Genomic DNA, 20,933 nt, shown 5'->3' with positions numbered 1-20,933 from the left:
ATAGACTGTTTTAAAATTTTAGGGCTTTTGTGCAGAGTTAGTGCTGGGTGTCTAGATGAAATATTCTCTGTCTCTTTAAAGTATCTTTGCTGGCATGCTTTTACTATGTTAACACATACATGTTTATTTTGTTTATCCTGTTTCAGTGTCTATCAGCTGAAGAGATCTTTTCCCTTCATGGCTTTTCGAATGCTACTCAGATAAGCAGCTCCAACTTCTCTGTCATCTGTCCAGCAGTCTTACAGCAACTGAACTTCCATCCTTGTGGGGATCGACCCAAACACAAAACAAAACCAAGTATTTCCGAAGGTATGTTGGAAGTTTTTTCTTCTGTTCGAAAAGTCTATAGGCTGGTCCGAAATTAAATTAACATGCTTCTTTCTTTGCTTTATTGCTTTTAGTTAATGTACAAAAGTACTTATATTCTGAAAGTATTTAGAGCAAGAATAATTAAAACTCATTTAAACTTCATGAATTGTGCTCTTCTATTTGTGGAGTCAAACTTACACTTGGTACTGCTTAAAAACTTTGTAAAACTCAATACTTGACTTTATTTTATTATTTTATTTATTTATTTATTTACCTATTATTGGGTTTTTTTAGAGAGAAAAGGAGAGAGAGAGTGAGTGTGGGGTGGGAGAGGGGCCAAGAGGAAGGGAGAGACTCTTAAGCAGGCTCTATGCTCAGCACGGAGCCCGATGTGGGGCTTGATCTCATAATCCTGAGATCATGACCTGAACCAAAGTCAAGAGTTGGACGCTTAACCAACTGAGCCATCCAGATGCCCCTCTCAATTCCTGATTTTAAAAAATATATGCTTTATACTGTTCATGTTGGATTGTACATTCACTATTTGGCTCATAAGTGATCAATTTCCATTACCTCGTGCTTATCATATTATTTTAAAAACTTGTCAATTTATCCATAATTTTCAGTAAAGTGATAGCGAATAGCATGGTTTTAGATTAAATACTAAAGTGCTGAGTTATTACTGCTTTAATTTTTGTAAATGAAAGAAAACGCCAGTGACTATTTTAAATGCCTCTAATCGTATTGCCGTAGATGTTGGATTTCAAAGGGATAACCTGCTGCAAAAAAATTTTAAAATATAAGAAAACAAGTGCATGCTTACTATATAGTTCACATATTTAAACATGTAGAAGAATTCTTTTGCAAATGAAATAAACCACTTGTTCAGGGGGTCTGTTTTTCCATCTATGTGCAATTTCTTGGTATCCTCAAATTGTTAACCTGACCCACATGGATATTTTAATTCTCATCTGTTGGTACATTGTTCATTCAATAAATGTTTATTGAATGACATGCCAAGCACCGTTCTGGGCATTGGGGATTGAGTGGTCAACAAGAAAACTCCCTGCCCTTTTAGGACTTACAGTGTAATGGAGAAGAGAAAGAATAAACATTTATACAAACAAGCAAATAAATAATAGAATTTCAGGGTGATAAGTACTATGAAGAAAATAAAGTAGGTAAGGGATAGAAGGAGACAGTGGGTGAGTGTGATTGTTGATAGGTCAGAGGAGGCCTTTCTGATGACATTACATTTGAGCAGAGTCCTGACTTAGGGTAGGGAGAGGACCGTAGCAAGATCTTTTCTGGGAAAAGAACATTCTTGGTCAAGGGAACAGTCAGCATAAGCTTGGCAATGAGCTTGGCGTATGTAAGGAACAGTAAGAAAGCGTGTGTGTGTGGAGCATAGTAAGCAGGAGGAAGAATAGAAGGAAATGATGCCCGGGGCCTTGTAGGATACAGTAAGTTGACTGGATTTTATTCTGAATATGGTATGAAGACACTGTAGGGTTCTAAACAGAGCGGGGGCACACGATTTTGTTTGGATTCGTAAAGGATTATTCTACCTGCAGTTTGAAGAACAGATTGTAATGGGGTAAGAGTAGAGCAAAGAGATTAGTCAGGAGGCAGTTGCCAGGGATTGGTGCTCAGGATGATGGGACATGGACTAAGGTGGGAGAGGTAGAAGGGAGGGGAAGTGATCAGATCCAGGATGGATTTTGGAAACTGTGTTAGAATGGTTTGCCTCTGGTTGGATGTGGGGGTTGGGAAGAATGAATCAAGGTTTGAGCCACTGAAACTGGAGAGGTGGATTTGCCATTTCCCAGGATGGAGAAGACCGGAGGAGCAGTTTCTTATGGGGGAAGCAAGTGGTGAGGATCAGGTGTAATTTTTCACATGGTCAGTTTGAGACATTGACATAGACCCACAAGGAGGGATGTCCAGTAGGCAGTGGCATACACATATTTAGTGCTCAGACCACAGGTCAAGGCTAGAGATTTGTTGGCTTAGAGATGGCATGTGAAGCCACTGGTCTGAGTGAGCACATCTATACTGAGTATAAAAGACTATAAAGAAAGAAGAGATAGGGGCGCCTGGGTGGCTTAGTCGGTTAAGCATCTGCCTTCGGCTCAGGTCATGATCCAGGATCCTGGGATCTTGCACCGCGTCAGGCTCCCTGCTCCACGGGAAGCCTGCTTCTCCCTCTCCCACTCCCCCTGCTTGTGATCCTGCTCTCGCTGTCTCTCTCTCTGTCAAATAAATATATAAAATCTTTAAAAAAAGAAAGAAAGAAAGAAAGAAAAGATAGAGAAGAAAAGGGACACCTCAACAAAGGGAGTGCTTATTCTACTGACTTTTGGATTCCTTTTTGTATATATGAATACTTTGATCTCTCTCTGAGTAACAGGAATTACCACAGTGACAAAAATATTGATAATAGCCAACTCTTATGTAGTATTTACTGTGTGGCGGGTACTGTTCCAAATACTTGACCTGTGTTAACTCATTTAATCTTCCTACAACTATATGTAGGTGTGGGAACTGCTGTTCCTATTTTACAGCCAAGGAAACGTAGGTCCAGAGAAGTTTCAAGTCTTTTGCTCAAAAGTACACAACTTGTACATGATAAAGCCTGGTTCAAAACCCAAGCTGTCGCAACTTCAGGATCCACGTTCTCTTTTATATTCTATATTTACATACATGAAGAACAGAAGGCCCCAAACATACTTTATTAATATAGTTAGCAATTTTGTGAATAACAATAATTTTACAACTAATTGTTTAAGCAAATATTTTTCTAGATTGTATACTAAATAGGAATATGTTTGTATTTCTACAAGTTTGTTTAATATGGTTTGCATTTTATATTTAAAAGTAAATTCAGAAAATGCTTTACATATCAACACTTAATAGTAGTATAACGTATGAAAAGCATAGGTTCTGAAGCTGGCCCACCTGGGCCCAAATCCCAGCTCTATAATTTTCCAGTTGGGCACATGACTATGTCTTTCTGCCTCGGTTTTCTTTTTTTTTTTTTAAGATTTTATTTATTTATTTATTTGAGAGAGAGAGAGAGAGAAAGAGCATGAGAGGGGAGAGGGTCAGAGGGAGAAGCAGGCTCCCTGCTGAGCCAGGAGCCCGATGCGGGGCTCGATCCCGGGACTCCGGGATCACGACCTGAGCCGAAGGCAGTCGCTTAACCAACTGAGCCACCCAGGCGCCCCTCTGCCTCGGTTTTCTTATCTAAAACAGTACCTTTATCATAAGGTTGCTATAAGGATTAAATAACTTAATATTTGTAAAGCATGTAGAATATAATATGGAATGTATTTAGGCCCTATATATACATCTGTTAAATAAAATATATCTACCATGTACATGATTCTGGGCATAGGAGATGAAGCTTCAGAAAAAGCAAGTCCTCTACTCCGTGCAGGTTAGTGACTGACCTTCAAAAGTTTTTTTAACCTTAATTCCTCTATCTCAGGAGCCAGGAGGTAGGATCAGGGAATTGGGAAACAGGAAGTGAGAGCATTTCAGGGTCAAGACTGCAAAGTCATAAAATGGAAAATCAATAGTTCTGAATTACAAGATTAGACAGGCACCAAATATTTGGACAGAGGCCCAATAAAGACAGAAATGCTGCTTAGGGTACACATTATCTTAGGAATTGAAATAGGGCTGGAGTGGGTGGGACAGGGTAGGAGAAGAGAGAGAAAAATTTCTGGAGAATTAGGGAAACTGGTAAAGTACTCATTCTTACTAATCTGTTTAATTTGATACTACATTGCCTTTATTTGGCGCACTCTGTTGTATTTTAAAATGTGCAGTTGTGTGTGCAGCTGTGTTGAGCAATTTATTTAATATCTCTGTGCCCCAGTTCTCTCATCTGTAAAATGGAGATAATTATAGTACGTTCCTTGTAGAATTATAGTATGTTCCTTCTAGAATTATAGTACATTCCTTCTAGAATTGTAGTACGTTCCTTCTAGAATTGTATCAAATGAGTTAATATTGCAAATGCCTGGAATAGTGCCTGACACAGGGAAGGAAGACTGTGCGTTCACTCCTCTTATCCATGTGTTCATAGGTTCACTCCATTCCCTGCTCCCTGTGTAAGCCTATTCTTTTCCCACAAATAAATTATTTTTTAAGTAATGAAAAGCCCTGGATTCTTGATGTAACGTTCACTTAATATAGAGTCAATCTTGAGTTAATTCAAAGAAGTGAAAAACCAAAGTAAAACTATTCAAAGGAGTCATGATATAAGGATTTTATAAACATGGTACGTGGTCCAGTTACTTTTTTATTTATTTATTCTTTTTATTATGTTGTGTTAATCACCATACATTACATCATTAGTTTTTGATGTAGCGTTCCATGATTCATTGTTTTGATCAAAGAGCCATGGAAGCCTGAGGAGCAAGGGACAGCTGCCTGGAAGAGCTAGGAAAGCTTTAGAGAAGATGTCTTGGAGTCGGCTTAGAGAAACACGTGTGAGTTTCTCAGGCAATGAAGATAGAAAGATGTTTTCAGATAAAGAACCACAAGTAAAGGTCATTCTGTACTTGGAAAGCATTGTGTTAGCATAAAGGCCATGTTGAGAAGTGTGCAAATAACCTGGAAAAGTCGTGTGGGAGTCAGTTTATGAACAGTAGTCTCGAATAGGGGCATGAGATGATCCAAGCTGTGTTTTAGGGCTGTAAGTCTGGTGGCCACGTCACACTGTGGGAGGAAGACTGTCATAATGCATCCAAAGAGGAAGTGAGAGATGATGAGGGCCTGAACTCAAGGCATTGGCGATGAGGACGGAGAAGCTGAAGTGAGAGATGTCTCAAGCAAAATTGATAGGGTTTGGTCGTCAGTCATCTATGAAATTGAGAAATTGAAATTGATTCTAACGTTTCTGCTATCTACGGAGATCACAGATTTCTCAAGGGAAGGTGATGTGTTTCTTATGTGTATGTGATTTTGCCTCAGTTTGGTACTCAGAAACTTCTTTGCATCTTTATGTTAGGTTCAACATGTACGTATCCTGTCTACTTGATGAGATTATAAATATTTGTTGAATGAATGAATGCGTGTAGGCTAGTGAAGGGATAGAAGGCTATTCGTGTTCAAGGAAACTACCACATCACTACACCATGGAGGGAGAGGTGGGATTGCGAGCTTTCTCTAAGTGGAGAGTCTGAGGGGAGTAGGTAGTATTGTTTTAGGTGATAAGGTAGTAAACAGGAATGAGGTGGACCTTCATGGTTCCCATGAAATGACTTTGCAGGGCCTGGTCAGGGATCTGGAACCGATAGGAAAGCATCTGGAGAAGATAAAGTCACGGTCAGTGCTGTGGTGATTCTTGTGGTGACAGTAACATTTACTTTCTCTTCGTTTTATTTGGTTTGCAGCATAGGCGACCTGTACTGCTCTGTGTGTACATGTGCCTACTCCTCTTCCCGTTCCCCAAGCAAAAGATCCAGGCTCCTTGTTGGCAGGAACCATGGTTCAGTCTATATGCGAGGCTCCATAAACATTTGCTAAGGTTGTTTATTTGTAGACAGAATCGCTTGAACTAGAATAGTGGTGAGCAACCTTGTATTCGTGAAGCCCAATATAAAATATCTACAGTTTTGCTGAGTCCCTTGGTCTTTTTAAAAATTAGAATACCTCTACACGAGTAATGAAGCATATTGCTAACATATGTCAGCTTTGGAGCCAGACTGCCTGGGTTCAAAATCCAGCTTTCCCTCTGCATGACTTGGGCAGCTCACTTGAACTCCGTATGCTTTGGTTTCCTCAACTGTATGAAGGAGGTTATAGTAGTCCTTACCTCACAGGGTTTTGGGAGGATCAAATTCATGAATACATGTCAGTTTCCTTCTTTCTTTCTCTTTTTAAAATTTTATTGATTTATTTGACAGAGAGAGAAAGAGAGAGAGAGCACAAGCAGGGGGAGCAGGCAGAGGGAGAAGCAGGCTCCCCACTGAGCAAGGAGCCTGAATCGGGGCTCGATCCCAGGACCCTGGGATCATGACCTGAGCTGAAGGCAGACGCTTTATGAACAGAGCCAGCCAGGTGCCCCACCCCTACCTGTCAGTTTCTTAGCACAGTAGCTGGCAATGGCAAACACTCATAACCCTTAGGTGTTGCTACGGTACTCCATTGAGAGTGTCAATGAGAAAAGGGGCCTAACATTTAAAAATGTTTTCTGGGCATTTTAAAGAAGCGACAGAGCAGAGGCAGCTTCCTCATCTTTCACACTGTCCTTCGTGTGCTGTGTGTGGGGCGCAGGCAAAGCCAGGTTGCATGGTTCCGGGGCCCAGTGTATGTCAGCCTGCACTGCCATCCGAGGCTGTCCTGGGTTCAGCGGCACACTTCACTTGCACTCCCACGGTGTCCTTAAACCAACCCCTCGATAGAGGATAATCAGGAGGAAACTGAGGTCACACATGCCACTAGCTGTAAAGCTTAGGATAACATTCGTTCATTTCACTGGAAGCAATATTTATTAAGCACCTATTGGGTACCAGGCCTTAGGGATAGAGAGTCGAAAGACTCGCCACCTCCATCTGTCACCAGAGTCCTCACTACATAGGATATTTTCGCCCTAATCTGGGCTCAGCGGGGTGAATTGTGTAACACGGCTGCTCTCTGGTTCCCACGTGCTCCCCTCCTGAGTGCTCACTGCACTGGGCTGAGTCCAGGTCCTGGAGGCCCCAGCTGGAGGGCCAAGGTGCTGCCTTCCCACGGAGGTGCACTCCACAGGCGCCTGCAGACCAGTGATTATGACAAGCGCAGTGTCTGCAACTCTGGTCACCTTGGAGCTAACCCATACCCACCCATCTCCACCCCTACCCTCCACCCATCACTTTGTACCTTTTCCCTGAACTCAGGCTGCCTCTCTGTATTCCTCTGAAAGGCTGAGTTTTAAACCAGGCTTTGAGCTACAGGTGAAAGTAGGTGACTTGGAGCCTGTGGGCCTCAGATGGTTTGTCACTATTCCAGATGTTCTCCGAATTCCTTGCAAGCTATAAAATTCTCTGAGCCTTTGAGTGGTTTAGGGCTGATGACAGTGTAAGCCGTGTTACTATTTATATTTATTATTCTGTATTTGTGTTCACAGTTTTCTGCATAATTTTCATTGAGAAGATCTTGTTATTTTAAAGAAGTATCTGTTTTAAGCTTTTAAAGAAAAAATTGTCTCAAGCTTCATGTACAGTAAGACTTCATTTGGCTTCGTTGCTCTGATTAATTTCTACTCTTTCCTTCTGATCTACAGTTTGGGGATATGGACTCCTGTCAGTGACAATTATTAATCTGGCATCTCTCCTCGGATTAATTTTGACTCCATTGATAAAGAAATCTTATTTCCCTAAGATTTTGACCTTTTTCGTGGGTCTGGCTATTGGGACTCTATTTTCAAATGCCATTTTCCAGCTTATTCCAGAGGTAAGGATGTTGGCTCTTTGTTTCTGTGAATAATTGTTTCTTTTAAATGTTTTAGCACTTTGTACATTTTAAGGCTCCATAATTCTCACAGCATTTTATGGTCTGGTTGATAGTGTTGGATAAGAGAAAGCTGAATCACAGCAGATGAAAAAGCTTGTCTCAAGCTACAGGGGATATCAGTGTCAGAGATAAAATTAATATTCTAGGAGGCCAGCCACCAGGACGTGCTCAGACAGCTCTGGGACACCTCCGAGGGCCTTAAAAATTTATTTTGTCTTGCATTTGGCAAATTTAATTTTTCTATGTACTTTTATTATTTATTTATTTTCTAAAGAGCCTACAGTGTCAGATTTACTGAAGATATACCACAAAATGTCCTTAGACATTTACTGCAGCTTTTATTTAAGTTTGTATGTCTTGTCTGTTAGGAAAACCTTTACTCTTTATAATTTCAAACTCTAGCTCTTGCCCTATGTCCTTTAAACAGTAGATTATTTCATTCTCGTGTGTGTGTGTGTGTATGTGTGTGTGTGAAAGAAATCTTTTCTACTTCATTCTTGGGCCCAGCCCTTGAGTTCTTTATCTCTTTAGGGCCTACTAAGATCCTCTAAGTTTAAAAGGATCTCTCTTGGGAAAACAGTAATCCAAATGGCTTGTCATATTTGCTTTTAAAAATTTGAATCTGGGTATGATGGACAAATATATTACTTTTAGAGAAAATGGATTATCAATGTCTCATTTTTCTTCATTACCTAGATCTAATATTATCTATAAAGGGAATCAGTGCTTCACTTTTACTACGAAAAGCTTTCTCTTTCAAGGCAAATATTGCTGAAGGTAGGAAACTATAAGATATGAAACTATCTTATAGCTAGGAAACTATAAGATACTCTGAGGGTTTTATTAATAGAAGTTCCTCTGGTATAAGACTCCTCTGTGATCTCTCACAGTTTAGTTACTTAAGTTTCAGAGTTTTTGTTTTGTGATTTTGGTGGTTAAATTCCCAATATTACCTGATCTGAAGATGGACTTAGAACTTTGGTGAAAATTGTATACTGAAAGATTTCTTATTATTTTTCAGAAATCAGGTTAAATTACTTGGTTTTACTTGAATTTTTTTTTTTTCTCTCTCAGGCATTTGGATTCAATCCCAAAAGTGACAACTATGTTGAGAAGGCAATTGCTGTGTTTGGTGGATTTTACATACTTTTCTTTTTTGAAAGAGTGCTTAAGATGTTATTAAAGACATACGGTCAGGTAAATAGATTTTATTGAAAATGTTTGATGTTTGACCCCTTAAAGCTACTTTATATAGCTTTATAGGCAAATAAAGGCAGAAATTTTATTCTTTTTTTTTTTTTTTTTTTGAGAGAGAGAGAGGGCGCAAGCAGAGGGGAGGGGCAGGAGAGAGAGAGAGGATCTTAAGCAGACTCCACGCCCAGTGCAGGGTCTGCCACAGGGCTTGATCTCACAACCCTGAGATCATGACTTGAGCTGAAATCAAGAGTCAGATGCTTAACTGACTGAGCCACCCTGGTGCCCCAGGAATTTATTCTTATGATTACGTGAAGCTCAGTTATTAGACTTGTGAATGTGAGGAGAAAGAAAAGTCAATATATTGATAAATATAAGAGAAACGATTGACAGTGTATAATTTGGAATAAGTACCAACAATTTAATGTCAAGAAAAATGTGCACAATTTGTATTCATTCATGTTCATCAAAATAAGAAGGCATATGTACCCTAACATGAAAAAACAATCTAATAAATGAAGATACATTTGTAAATCTAAAAAGATTATATATTGAATAGACATACAAATTTTCTCTTACAAATAAAAAGCACTAAACTCTCTACTTTCTTGTATGTGTGAGCCATCATTTTTTATTCTTATAACCTCCTCTTGCTTTTTAAATTTTTTCATGTAGAATGATCATACCCACTTTAGAAATGATGACTTTGGTCCTTCTCATGAGAAAACTCATCAACCTAAAACGTTACCTGCCATCAATGGTGTGACGTGTTATGCAAATCCGGCTGTCACAGAGCCTAATGGACACATCCATTTTGATAATGTCAGTGTGGTATCTCTACAGGTATGATGATTCCATTTTCTCTTTACTATATTGCATCCTTTATATAATGTGAAGGCTTCTGTGAATGCAGCCAAATCAGTATTTTACACACTCGAATGTGTCTGACTTATTCTTGTGTCTGTGAGATATGTGGAATGTGAGTCTATATTCTTTTTCTAATTTTCCTCCGTATATTTACCTGAACAAGTGAGTTAAGCAAGAAATTGAGGATTACTGGATCTGAGACTTTATTATTCTCTAAGATTATTTAACTATATGTATGAGTTACTTAGATTTATACAGTGATATGTAGCAAAGTAATCAGAGCATTTCTCTTATTTTGCAATTCTTTCAAGATCCAAAACCAAAGAATCCCTTTGAGTAATTTTGAAACTGTAAGAAAAAAAGATCTGTAAGCTGTTAAAATTGTGTTCATTAATTAATTGATTTAGAATTTGTATCCCCATCTTCTAAATAATGTTAATAGGTATCATTTCTTGAGTGACTATTATATGCCAGGTAGTATGCTAGGCACTTAATTGTTTTATCTCATTTACTTTTAATTTTTAAAAAAGATTTTATTTATTTATTTGACACAGAGAGAGAACACAAAAGTAGGGGGAGCAGCTGAGGGAGAAGCAGGCTCCCCACTGAGCAGGGAGCCTGATATGGGACTCGATCCCAGGACCCCGGGATCATGACCTGAGCCGAACGCAGACGCTTAACCGACTGAGCCACCTAGGTGCCCCTCTCGTTTATTTTTTTATAACAATTATTCAAAATAGAGTTTATTTTCTACACATTAGAACTATTTTTGTTTCAAGTGATGGGTATCAAACCCAAATTATGTATGCAGAAAGGAGACTTTATTGGAAAGATAGTGGGCTGTCTAATGAAAGAGCCAGGCTATAGGAAAAGCAAGAACCTAGGAACCATTAGAACCAAAAGAAGTCCTTGTCTTCCTCCTCCCCATAGCTTAGAGTCATTCTTTCTTTCACTGTGCACTGGCTTCTTCCATAAGTGGGAAACAGCCACTAGCAACTCCTGAGGTTTATGTCTTACATAAAGTTTAAGTCACTAGAAGGAAACTGACCTGACTCTCAGTCCTAATCCAAAATTCCTGGCAAGTGTCTCCTTGGTCTGGCTTGAATTAGATGTCCCCTTCTAGACTAATCTAGAGGGTTGGGCACTTGTATGGCTTGCAAGAGCATATGGATGGAGTAGAGGAGTGCTTACAAAAAAAGGGTGCTAGGTGACAGTATCATTAGTGTTCACAACAGTTCTCATTTGACAGATGAGGAAAGTGGAACTTCAGATGTTAAATAACTTCCCCAGAGTCACTCAGTTGGTAAATAGTAGAGCCATAAGCTACAAAGTTAAACACACTATAAAAAAGAAAAATTGAAAATAAAATCGAGGAAAGCCAGTTAAGAAAAAACAAAAAGTAGAAAAAAAGATATCTGGAAGAGGTTATTATGGCAGGTGACCTGAATTTCCTTCTGGAAAGAAACCATGATCAGTCATACACTTTGCCCCACGTGACTAAGGAACATCTCCAGGGTGTTTCAAGAGGCATTTTTGTGTTAGCACTGAGCTAAGAGAGGAAATTATTTCATGCAATGTAAGGAATGATACTTTCAGCCAAGATTTTGCAAAGAATATGAAAATGTTCAAATAGATAATTTCTTACAATAATTATAGCTAACATTTATTAATGCTCAGGGACTCTGCCTAGAATTTTAAACGAATGACCTCCTTGGACCCTCATCATAGCCTAGGAGACATTCAGAGACTAGCTTAGAGAGGTTAAATAACAAACCCTAGGAGCTATGTAGCTCCTACATGGCAGAGCTTGGGATCAGCACCAAGGCCATCTGATGCTGAAGCCTGCACGCTTGTGTACCTTGCTGGATTGTCTTCTGCAGGTCATTGTTCTACTAGAATCAAGATGATGACATTAACTCTTAACCTAATAATTATTAATTTTTGTAAGGAAAGAGGATAATTTGGCCCGAGGCCGTTGCTTTCTGAAGACAAATAAATTGAACTGCTCAAAAGTTTGATTTTAGTTTTAAAGGTTTTGGGCTCCTGATTTATGATTTACTATGGCCAGAAGACCATGTTTGTAGTAAATATAAACACCATGACAAAAATGGGATCCTGCACATGATCCTGTTTATGTAATTTAGAAATATCAATTGAAAAGCTATTCTTACTCCACTTCTGGAAGTAATGCTAGTACACAGGCTTTCATTCATTTACCCAATAACCATTTATTGAGTACCCGCTCACTGTCCTAGGCACTGGGGATTCAGAAGCAAATGAATTCTTGTAAAGCTTATGGTTTATTTAATGGACAATATAGAAAAGAGTAAAACTAGAAAATACCACATAACAATAAATACTTTGATGAAAATAAAATATGGTGATGTGGGGGGGCGCCTGGGTGGCTCAGTCAGTTAAGTGTCTGCCTTTGGCTTGGGTCATGATCCCGGGGTCCTGGGATTGAGCCCTGCGTTGGGCTCTCTGCTCCACAGGGAGTCTGCTTCTCCCTCTCCCTCTGCCCCTCCCCCTGCTCAGGCTCGTTCTCTCTCTCTCTTTCTCTCTCTCTCAAATAAATAAGTGGAATCTTTAAAAAAAAATGGTGATGTGGGAGTGACATGTGAGGGCTTCTTTCACCAAGAAAGATCCCTACAGAGATCAGCAGAGAATTGGATAATGAGAAAGAATAGCCAATCACTGCAAATATCTGAGAAAAGAATGTTCGAAAATCTTCGAGAATAATCAAATGGGTTATATACAAGGGAACTAGAAGCTAAATGGCTTTGGACTTCCTGACATCAACGCTGGGGACTAATGGCACAATTCTGTTAATATTCTGAATAGAAATGACTGTGGAGGGCACCTGGGTGGCTCAGTCAGTTAAGCGTTCGACTCTTGATTTCGGCTCAGGTCATGATCTCAGGGTCCTGAGATTGAGCCCCGTGTTAGGCTCTATGCTCAACGTGGAGTCTGCTTGAGATTCTCCCTTTCCCTCTGCCCCTCCCCCACCCTGCTTGTGCTCTCTGTCCCTCTAAATAAATGAATAAATAAACAAAATCTTAAAAAAAAAGAAATGACTGTGGAATTGTAAACAGTGGTAAACTATCAATCTAGTGAGAGGGTGTAATGAAGCTAGGATTCTGGAAATATACTTCTAGGAATGAGAAGTCCAATTGAAGGCAGAGAAGGTGTGTTCCAGGATGACAGCCATGCACCAGGCCTTGAAATGAGCCGTACAAATAGTCCTGACACTAATTTCTTATCAGGACTATTTTCTGGCTCTTTTGGGTGAAGGCATAGTCTTAAATGAAGAGAGACTTAAACTGAGTAATGTACTGTTATTTTCAGTTTTCTCTTTATATCACATTAAAAAAATTGAAAGAGGTAGAATTTAAGAAATACCATAAAGGTTTAGATATTGCTTTAAGAGGCAGTAGGTAGTGTAATATAAGTGATAGTGATTTTAATAATAAAATTAAAATATTTTCTAATATTTTATATGATAAAAATGACTTAACCTAGATGCCCCCATTATGAGAATTGAACAGGATATGGAAAATTCATGGTTCATTTCTAAGTCCAAGTATGCCTTAAGAATTTTATTGACGATTCTTGTTGCTATTGCTTCAACACAGTCAAGTTTTTCCAAACTGAAAATAATAAGAAATTATCAAAGAGCAAGTTAAGAAAATTAGTCTAATTTGACATTCTATCAATAGAATGCAAATTATATGACAATCTAGACGATAACAGCATGATTCTTGATTTTGCTGGAATTTAGGAAGAACAAAAGAATTGTTATAGAATAATGAAAATCCACGACTTAGGGATGTCTTTATTGATATTCATCCAAACAATTCTGGTCCATCACAGAATACTCAGATATGCAACCATATTTAAATTTAGTTGCCTTCGTATTTTGTGTGTGTTCAGTCATATAAAAACCATAGCTTTACGCATTTTAAAAAAATGTATTGCCATGTGAGTGTATTTATGGCCGTAAGAGGATAGAAAATATTTTAACTGTTCTTTAGTTTGATTATATCTTTTAAGTATTTAGACGAATTGGTGAGACTTCCTTAGTAGCCTTGCTCCAGACCCAGTAGATGTTAGGCATCACAATCCACGGGACTCGCAGGAGTGTGTGTGCATGTGCGTGTGCACGTGTGTGCGTGTGTGCATGGGCACGCGCGCACACGGGCACACAGGTGCTTGTATTCAGGAGCATGCATATTTCCAGGACAAGCTGGGAGTAACGGGGCAATAGTAAGAAGTCAGTTATGAGGGAAGAAGGGGAAGCCGGTTACTTAGTTAATGCCGTGAGGTAATGTTTCACAGCTCACCCACCCTGCGACACTTGTTGCTTTGTTTTTTCTCTCTCTGACGACCACATAACCCTGTGGAGAAGTCATTGCAAAAACTAATGATGTATTGTATGGTGACTAACATAACATAATAAAATTAAAAAAATAAAAAATAAAAAATAAATAAATAAAAATAAATAAAAAAATAAATGTGGGTGATGGTTCCAAAAAAAAAAAAAAGAGAGAGAAGTCATTGCAATACCTGTGCAACCAGATGGGTCTTTCCTGCGTGAATCTACAGCTTCAGAAGGACTGTATTTTTCTTTTTTTAAGTTTTCTTTTTTTTTTTTTTTAAAGATTTTATTTATTTATTTGAGACAGAGAGAATGAGAGACAGAGAGCAGGAGAGGGAGGAGGGTCAGAGGGAGAAGCAGACTCCCCGCCGAGCAGGGAGCCCGATGCGGGACTCGATCCCGGGACTCCAGGATCATGACCTGAGCTGAAGGCAGTTGCTTAACCAACTGAACCACCCAGGCGCCCTCTTTTTTTTTTTTATTATGTTATGTTAATCACCACACATTACATCATTATAGAAGGACTGTATTTTTATTAGGTGTTGATTCCTTAGGCATGTTAGGTACTTGGGAGAGTGGTAGCTTCTCTGGGCCACCAGAGGGACCATCGGGCTTACTTCTCCTGTAGTCTGTAATCAGTCTTTTTCTAAAGGAAACCTCTTGTGCTTTTCTTTAGGAATCAACATCAATAAATACCAAGTGATAGGCATCACCTTTTTTCCTAATAGAAAAAATATTAATATCGGCCATTTTTACAAGTTAACTGTTGTGACTTTTATGTTTAAAACTGAGGTGCAGGGGTAGTGGAATTTAGCTGCAAAATGTGGTGATGTTAGGGACACTTTCTTTATCAACAACTGACAGGAAGTGATATTCTTTAAATACAGAGAGAACATTTTTGAGATGCTCGGGTCTCCATGAGAGTCCGGTAGATGTTAAATACATTTAATTCATTCATCAAGTATTTACTAAGCACCTAATATGTTCTTGGCACTATTCTAAGTACTGGGTACACATCAATGGGATAGAACAGACAGGCTTTATGTCCTTTCATAACATAAGTAAAATATTGTACTGAAATGTGGAAAGCATTCTTTTTTTTTTTTTAATTAAGTGTGAGATAGAAAAAACTGATAAGGAAAGGAAGCCCATATGTGTGGGGCTTGTCTACCGGTCTTTGTTCTCTGGTGGTTGGTCTTTCTCCATTCTCGCCCAGAGGTGACAAGGGTGGTGTGTATTCCTGCCTGCCCATGTTGGGAGTGAGGTGGGAGCAGAAAGGGACGGGGCACTGTGCAGTTTTGCCCTACTACTTCTGTCTTCAGCTCCGCATGTCATTCCAGCCTTCAGTTTGCCTTGTGTCCTTGAAGTGAAAGTCTCTGATTCAGTATTCTCAAAGGGTGACTCTCTCGTCATTTGGGGTGGTTGCCTTGCTGCATTGTCTTGGGAGCAAAGATCTGGGGTTCTGATTGCTCCTTAATAAACTTACAATGAATTCTCTTAGTTTTAGTTTCATGCTTCACTTGTCACCTTCAGGGGTACTTGGTGCCTCCTTTCCCTAAACTTCTCTGAAGTTCTTGGCCCCGCATCACTTTGTTTTTTGTTGACTTTTTTCTCACAGGAAGTCAGTTTGGCTGCATTCTCCACTTTTTTATTTTCCAGAATAAATATCTCCATGTTATCATATCATCTCCCATTCTTTCTGTCCCGTGGCATGATGACCCCTTTCTTTCTTTATTTTAAGGAGTTTCAGGAGAGGCTACAGATAAATATATATGTCCAGTCTACTGTATTTCACCAAAAAGCTATTTACTGTTTAAAATCACAGTAGTTATAAAACACCAATCAGTTGCTTCCCTATATGTGGTTATATTAGCTATTAGTTAAAACTGAAAACTACGTAAGTAATAAAATGATATAAGAAATGATTTTCATTGATTTTGATCAATTGGTGTTTACGGAAAAGCTGGTTTAGTGGCAGGGAGACAACGCCCCTAGATTGTGGTGAAGGAGAGTTCTGGGGAGGGCTGGGCTGTCAGTGGAATTTGCTCTCATTGGATCCATATCAATGCTCCTTGCCCCATGGGCCATTTTACCTGGCTCTAGTCTTTGTGTTGGAAATGCCACAAAAATTGATGCCTGAATCCTTTCTGAATTTAGCCCACACTTCACTGGTATTAACTCTACTTTTATGCATCTCTAGCAAATGTTTTCAAGTTTTCAAGAATATCTCTTCTAAAATCTTTTCATTACTCTGCAAAATTCCCACTCTTACCTTTGCTTCCTTTAGTGAGACGGAGATCTTTCTTTGGAATCTGAGAACTTTGTTGTCTCACCTCCTCTGTTACATCCTGAAAACTGCTCTGTTTCCTCATCTGCTCTCCACCTTTTCATTTGTGTCAGGACTTGTATCCTTTCTCTCTTTTTAAGGCCAGTTCCTCCAAATGTGCTCATCTTTCCCACAGCTTCTTCCTGTTTCCGTTTACCTTTCCTGAATCTCTCCTTCTCCCCATGTCTACAAACGTGCTTGAGTCTTTTCTACCTTAATGTATTCTTTTTTTCCTGACTGTGCTTCTCCCCAACATTTTCTACCCTAGTCCTTCCCCACACTGTCCAACTTCTTGAAAGACTAGTTAATACTGAAGACGGTGTCAGACATTTTCTTACATATATTAACTCATTTACTCCTTACAGTAACAACCCTATGACACAAGTTCAGTTATTATCTCCATGGTAATGATGTGGAAACTGATGTACAGGGAAGTTAAGTAACTTGGCCAAGGTCACACAGGTACCAAGTTAGAATTTAAACCCAGACATCCTGATCCATAGGCCCATCTGGTTAACACTTACCCTGTGCTACTCCGCCTATTATTTCCATCTGCTGACTAGTCTTTATGTGCACCTTCCTCTTTCTCATCAGTTCCTCAAGTATTTAATCATGTATAAAAAAAATCAGTACTATGCTCTGAAATTTCCCTTTGGGGTGATACAAGTGATTTTTCTAGACAGTGCACTATATTCTTAACACTCATTCTCATTCTTTTTAAGATGTTCCTGTAGTTTAGCACATATTTGAGTACTTCTTGTTGGCTGAATGTTATAAAGGCAGATTTTTCACCGGGAGCCATTCCCTCCCTCTTGGAATTGCTCATTAGGTAGCTTCTGTGACACTGTACTAACCTTCTTCTCCTGCCATTTTAGCTACTACTTTCCTGGTGCTTTCTCTGAATCTCCTTTTCCTTGAAGGGCAACTGGATGTGGAGGAGGAAGCAAGGGTTTTGAAGTTACATGGGCCAGTGTTCACATCTCAGCAATAATATGTTCATTGTATGGTTTAGGGAAAATCAATTAATGTCTCTGAGCCTTTGTTTGCTCTTCTGTTAAATGATGAACAAAACTCCTTAAGCTAATGAATTTTTGTGAAAATTAAATAATTTATTATGAATTTACTGTGTAACAATGTCTGGCACACTGTATGCATGTGATAAATACATATTTCTCTTCTCCCATTCGTCAGTTTTTATCCTTCTCTTTCCTTAGTTTTTACTCATAGTGATCTTATCAAATCCTATCACTTGAACTTTCATTCCTCTAATTTCTAAATCTATATGCTTAATTATTTACACATCATCCTTTGCAAGAAGGCTTCTTGTACGAAACCATAAAGGCTTTTCAATCTATTTGCATTTTTCCGTTGGGAAGCATAGAGTAACATATGGAGAGGCTAAAACATACAGAATTTCATGCCGTCTCATCTCCATTATTTACCTTTTTAACAATTTGAGTACTTTTTCTAAAAACTAAAGTTTGATTTTTAAAACTTGAAGACCATCTGATAATAAAGACAAGCTTCTGAATGTAAATGCTTGCAAGTCAGACATTGACTTTCTGTTAAATGGACTAAGAACTTGAAACATTTATTCTTAATGGAGTAAAACTTTAAAGTCTAATTTAATTTGCCATTTGAATGATATTATCAGTTTTTGCACCCCAGATTCTCTATCAGAGTTGTTCAGCTATGCACTTTAAGTCCAGTTGTATCTGTCACACTATGACACATTCAGTTCATTTGAAAGGACATTCCTAAGGATGTTCCTAAAGGATATCCTTCAGGAGGAACTTAGGGTTATCTGCTGTGACTCCTTAAGTGAGCCAGTCATTTGGACGGTGAGGACACCCCTGATTTCACACAGGGAGGCTGGTATCACCACTGACACATTAAATCATAATGAAAGAATGTTGGTACTACCAACTACTTACTAGACCAGCCGAGAGGATCAGATAAGTTAATGTATATAAAAGTGCTTTGAAAGGTAGCCAAACCTGTACTATTTAATCTATTTGAAAGACAGACAGTTGCTTAAGGGTTTCAGTCAGGGACTACTATGATATCCAGTTGAAAAGGGAAGATATTAGTGTCCTGATAAACATTTAAATAGTTACTATTTTTGTAGAGCTTATAATTTTAATCAATTGATATGTGCTATCAGGTCCATGCAAACATAATTAAAATGTTATGAAATTTGACCTCTGGGTATAACTTGTAGACATTTAGGGCTTTCTTTTCCCTTTGTATATAGATACAAACACAATTTAATTTCTGTTGAATGAATGAATATCTTGAAGTAAAAAGGACAAGAAAGAAAAGAAGTTCAAAGACAAGACTTTCCAAGAGAAGCCTTCTCCGTCTCCCTAGAAATTACCAGAGATATCTTGACTAGTTCCTATCCCACATATTGTTTGCCAAAGAATCCTTTAAAATACTCTCAAAAGGTCCTACTCACAGTGGACAGAAGCCTTTTATGAGTTATCAGGATAAGATGCCAAAAAAGTCTTGGTTTTGAATTTGATTTATAAAATGCAGAGTGATACAGAAAACGGAAGATACGTTTGATGTTGGTGGGAAAGAAGGAAAGACAAATTTGATAAAAGTTCCAGTTAGTGTTGGCAAGAGTTTTCTGGGGTTGAAAGACCGAAAATGTGGGCATGAACCTGGGGTATAGAAAAAATTATGGTGTAATTGACAGAAATGAGGCAGTTAGGAAGAGATCCCTGGAAAGGGGGGGCAGGCAGAAAGGAGGATAGATGATTAAATTTTCTCTAAATAAACATTTTTATCAAGACAGACATACAGAAAAGTGAACAGGTCATCATTGTACAGCTCTATAAATTTTTACAAAGTAAATTCGTTCCCAGAACCACCACCTGTACCATGAAAGGACATCACCAGCAATTCAGAAGCCTCCTTTGTCCCCTTTCCAGTGATTATACCCTTTCCTCCCAAAGGGAACTGCTATGCATTCTAACATTATACAGCAGTTTTTCATAAAGTATGTAATCTTTTGTATCTGCCTTCTTTTGCTCAACATTACATTTGTGAAGTTCATTTATGTTGTTGCTCATAGTAGTCATTCGTTCCTTTTCATTGCTTTATAGTATTCCACTGTAGGCATAGATCGATCACATCAGTATCATTATCGTGAATTTAACCTTACCATATCTATTCATGCTCTTATATTTTTCATATATATTGATATATCCATACAATATATTGAATTTCACATTTTAAAAACTGAGTGAAAATAGTATTTTGGATGTTTCATTGTGCAACTTGCTTTTTTTGCCCATTATTTTAGTACTTCTATTTCCAGTTCATTCCTTTTAAGTGCATGATGTTACTACTACTTGTTTATCCATTTCCTCTGACACTGATAATTTTTTTTCCCTTTTAGCTTTTTGCTGTAACAACAATGCTGCAATGCACATTCTTTTTTTTTTTTTTTTAAGAGAGGGGGGAGAGAGAGGTGGGGGAGGGGCAGAGGGAGAGAGAGAGAGAGAATCTTAACTAGGCTCCACATCCAGCGTGGAGCCCATTGCCGGGCTCGATCTCACGACCCTGAGACCATGACCTGAGCCAAAATCAAGAGTCGGATATTTAACTGACTGAACCACCCACCTGCTGTTTGCAATGTACCCCTGCAATGTACATTCTTATCCATGTCTCATCATGTCTGCGTGTAGAGTTTGTCTAGGGCCGAGGTGGGTGCTAGTGGCGTTTTGGGTACAACAATTCTTTGTGTTAAGGTGTCCAGTGCATTGAAGGATATTAAACATTTAAGACTCCCGGGGTGCTATTTGTCAGATGTAGCACTCCAGTCACTAATGACAACGGAAAAATAGCCGCCATTACCCTCACATTTCTAAATGCCCTTGGGTGATATTAGGAAGTTTCTGATTCAGAATCATTGATCTAGAGCTTTTCTCAACTGGAGTTTTGTGAGACAAGTTTTGTGAGACAAAAAATGATTTAAAGTGATTGTTTTCTCTCATCTTTGAGGATGGTACATAGTATCATTTTACCTGCACAGAAGAGAAAATAATTTATTATGAGTGATGGATGCCTTAAGGCATTAAGAATTGTCTTGCAGAACATCTGTGAGAAAGATTGGACTATATAACTAGACTTGTAAGAAATAGGTCATAGGGTTTGCACAGAGATAATTTTATTGCGTAACAACAAACTGCTCTCCAAACTGCTCTGCTTTTTTTTACATTCTTATCAACAGCAGAAGAGAGTTCACATTTTCTTCACATCTTTAGCAGTACTTGGAAATCTCAGACTAAAAAAAATTCGTTGCCAATTTTCATGAGTTTGAAATGTTACCTTTTTGTGATTTGTCTT

General features: G+C 38.6%; 1 protein-coding gene across 3 annotated transcripts in view; it reads left to right on the top strand.

Annotated features, from left to right (window-relative positions):
- SLC39A8 (solute carrier family 39 member 8) overlaps positions 1-20,933 on the top strand; it is a 72,452-nt gene that overhangs the window by 25,684 nt on the left and 25,835 nt on the right. For all 3 annotated transcript variants that reach the window (XM_054508796.2, XM_045880675.3, XM_045880677.3), the window contains exons 3-6: positions 147-309; positions 7,586-7,755; positions 8,890-9,012; positions 9,685-9,852. In XM_054508796.2, the coding sequence (XP_054364771.1) occupies positions 147-309; positions 7,586-7,755; positions 8,890-9,012; positions 9,685-9,852 (624 nt within the window). The remainder of the gene's footprint in view (positions 1-146; positions 310-7,585; positions 7,756-8,889; positions 9,013-9,684; positions 9,853-20,933) is intronic.

Source organism: Mirounga angustirostris, unplaced genomic scaffold (genome assembly GCF_029215605.1).
Source record: "Mirounga angustirostris isolate CCGP_5_RB_7025 unplaced genomic scaffold, mMirAng1.0.hap1 SCAF_2, whole genome shotgun sequence".
Classification (NCBI taxonomy): domain Eukaryota; kingdom Metazoa; phylum Chordata; class Mammalia; order Carnivora; family Phocidae; genus Mirounga; species Mirounga angustirostris.
The sequence above is the reverse complement of the archived record's forward strand: the minus strand, read 5'-3'. Positions and strand labels throughout refer to the sequence as shown.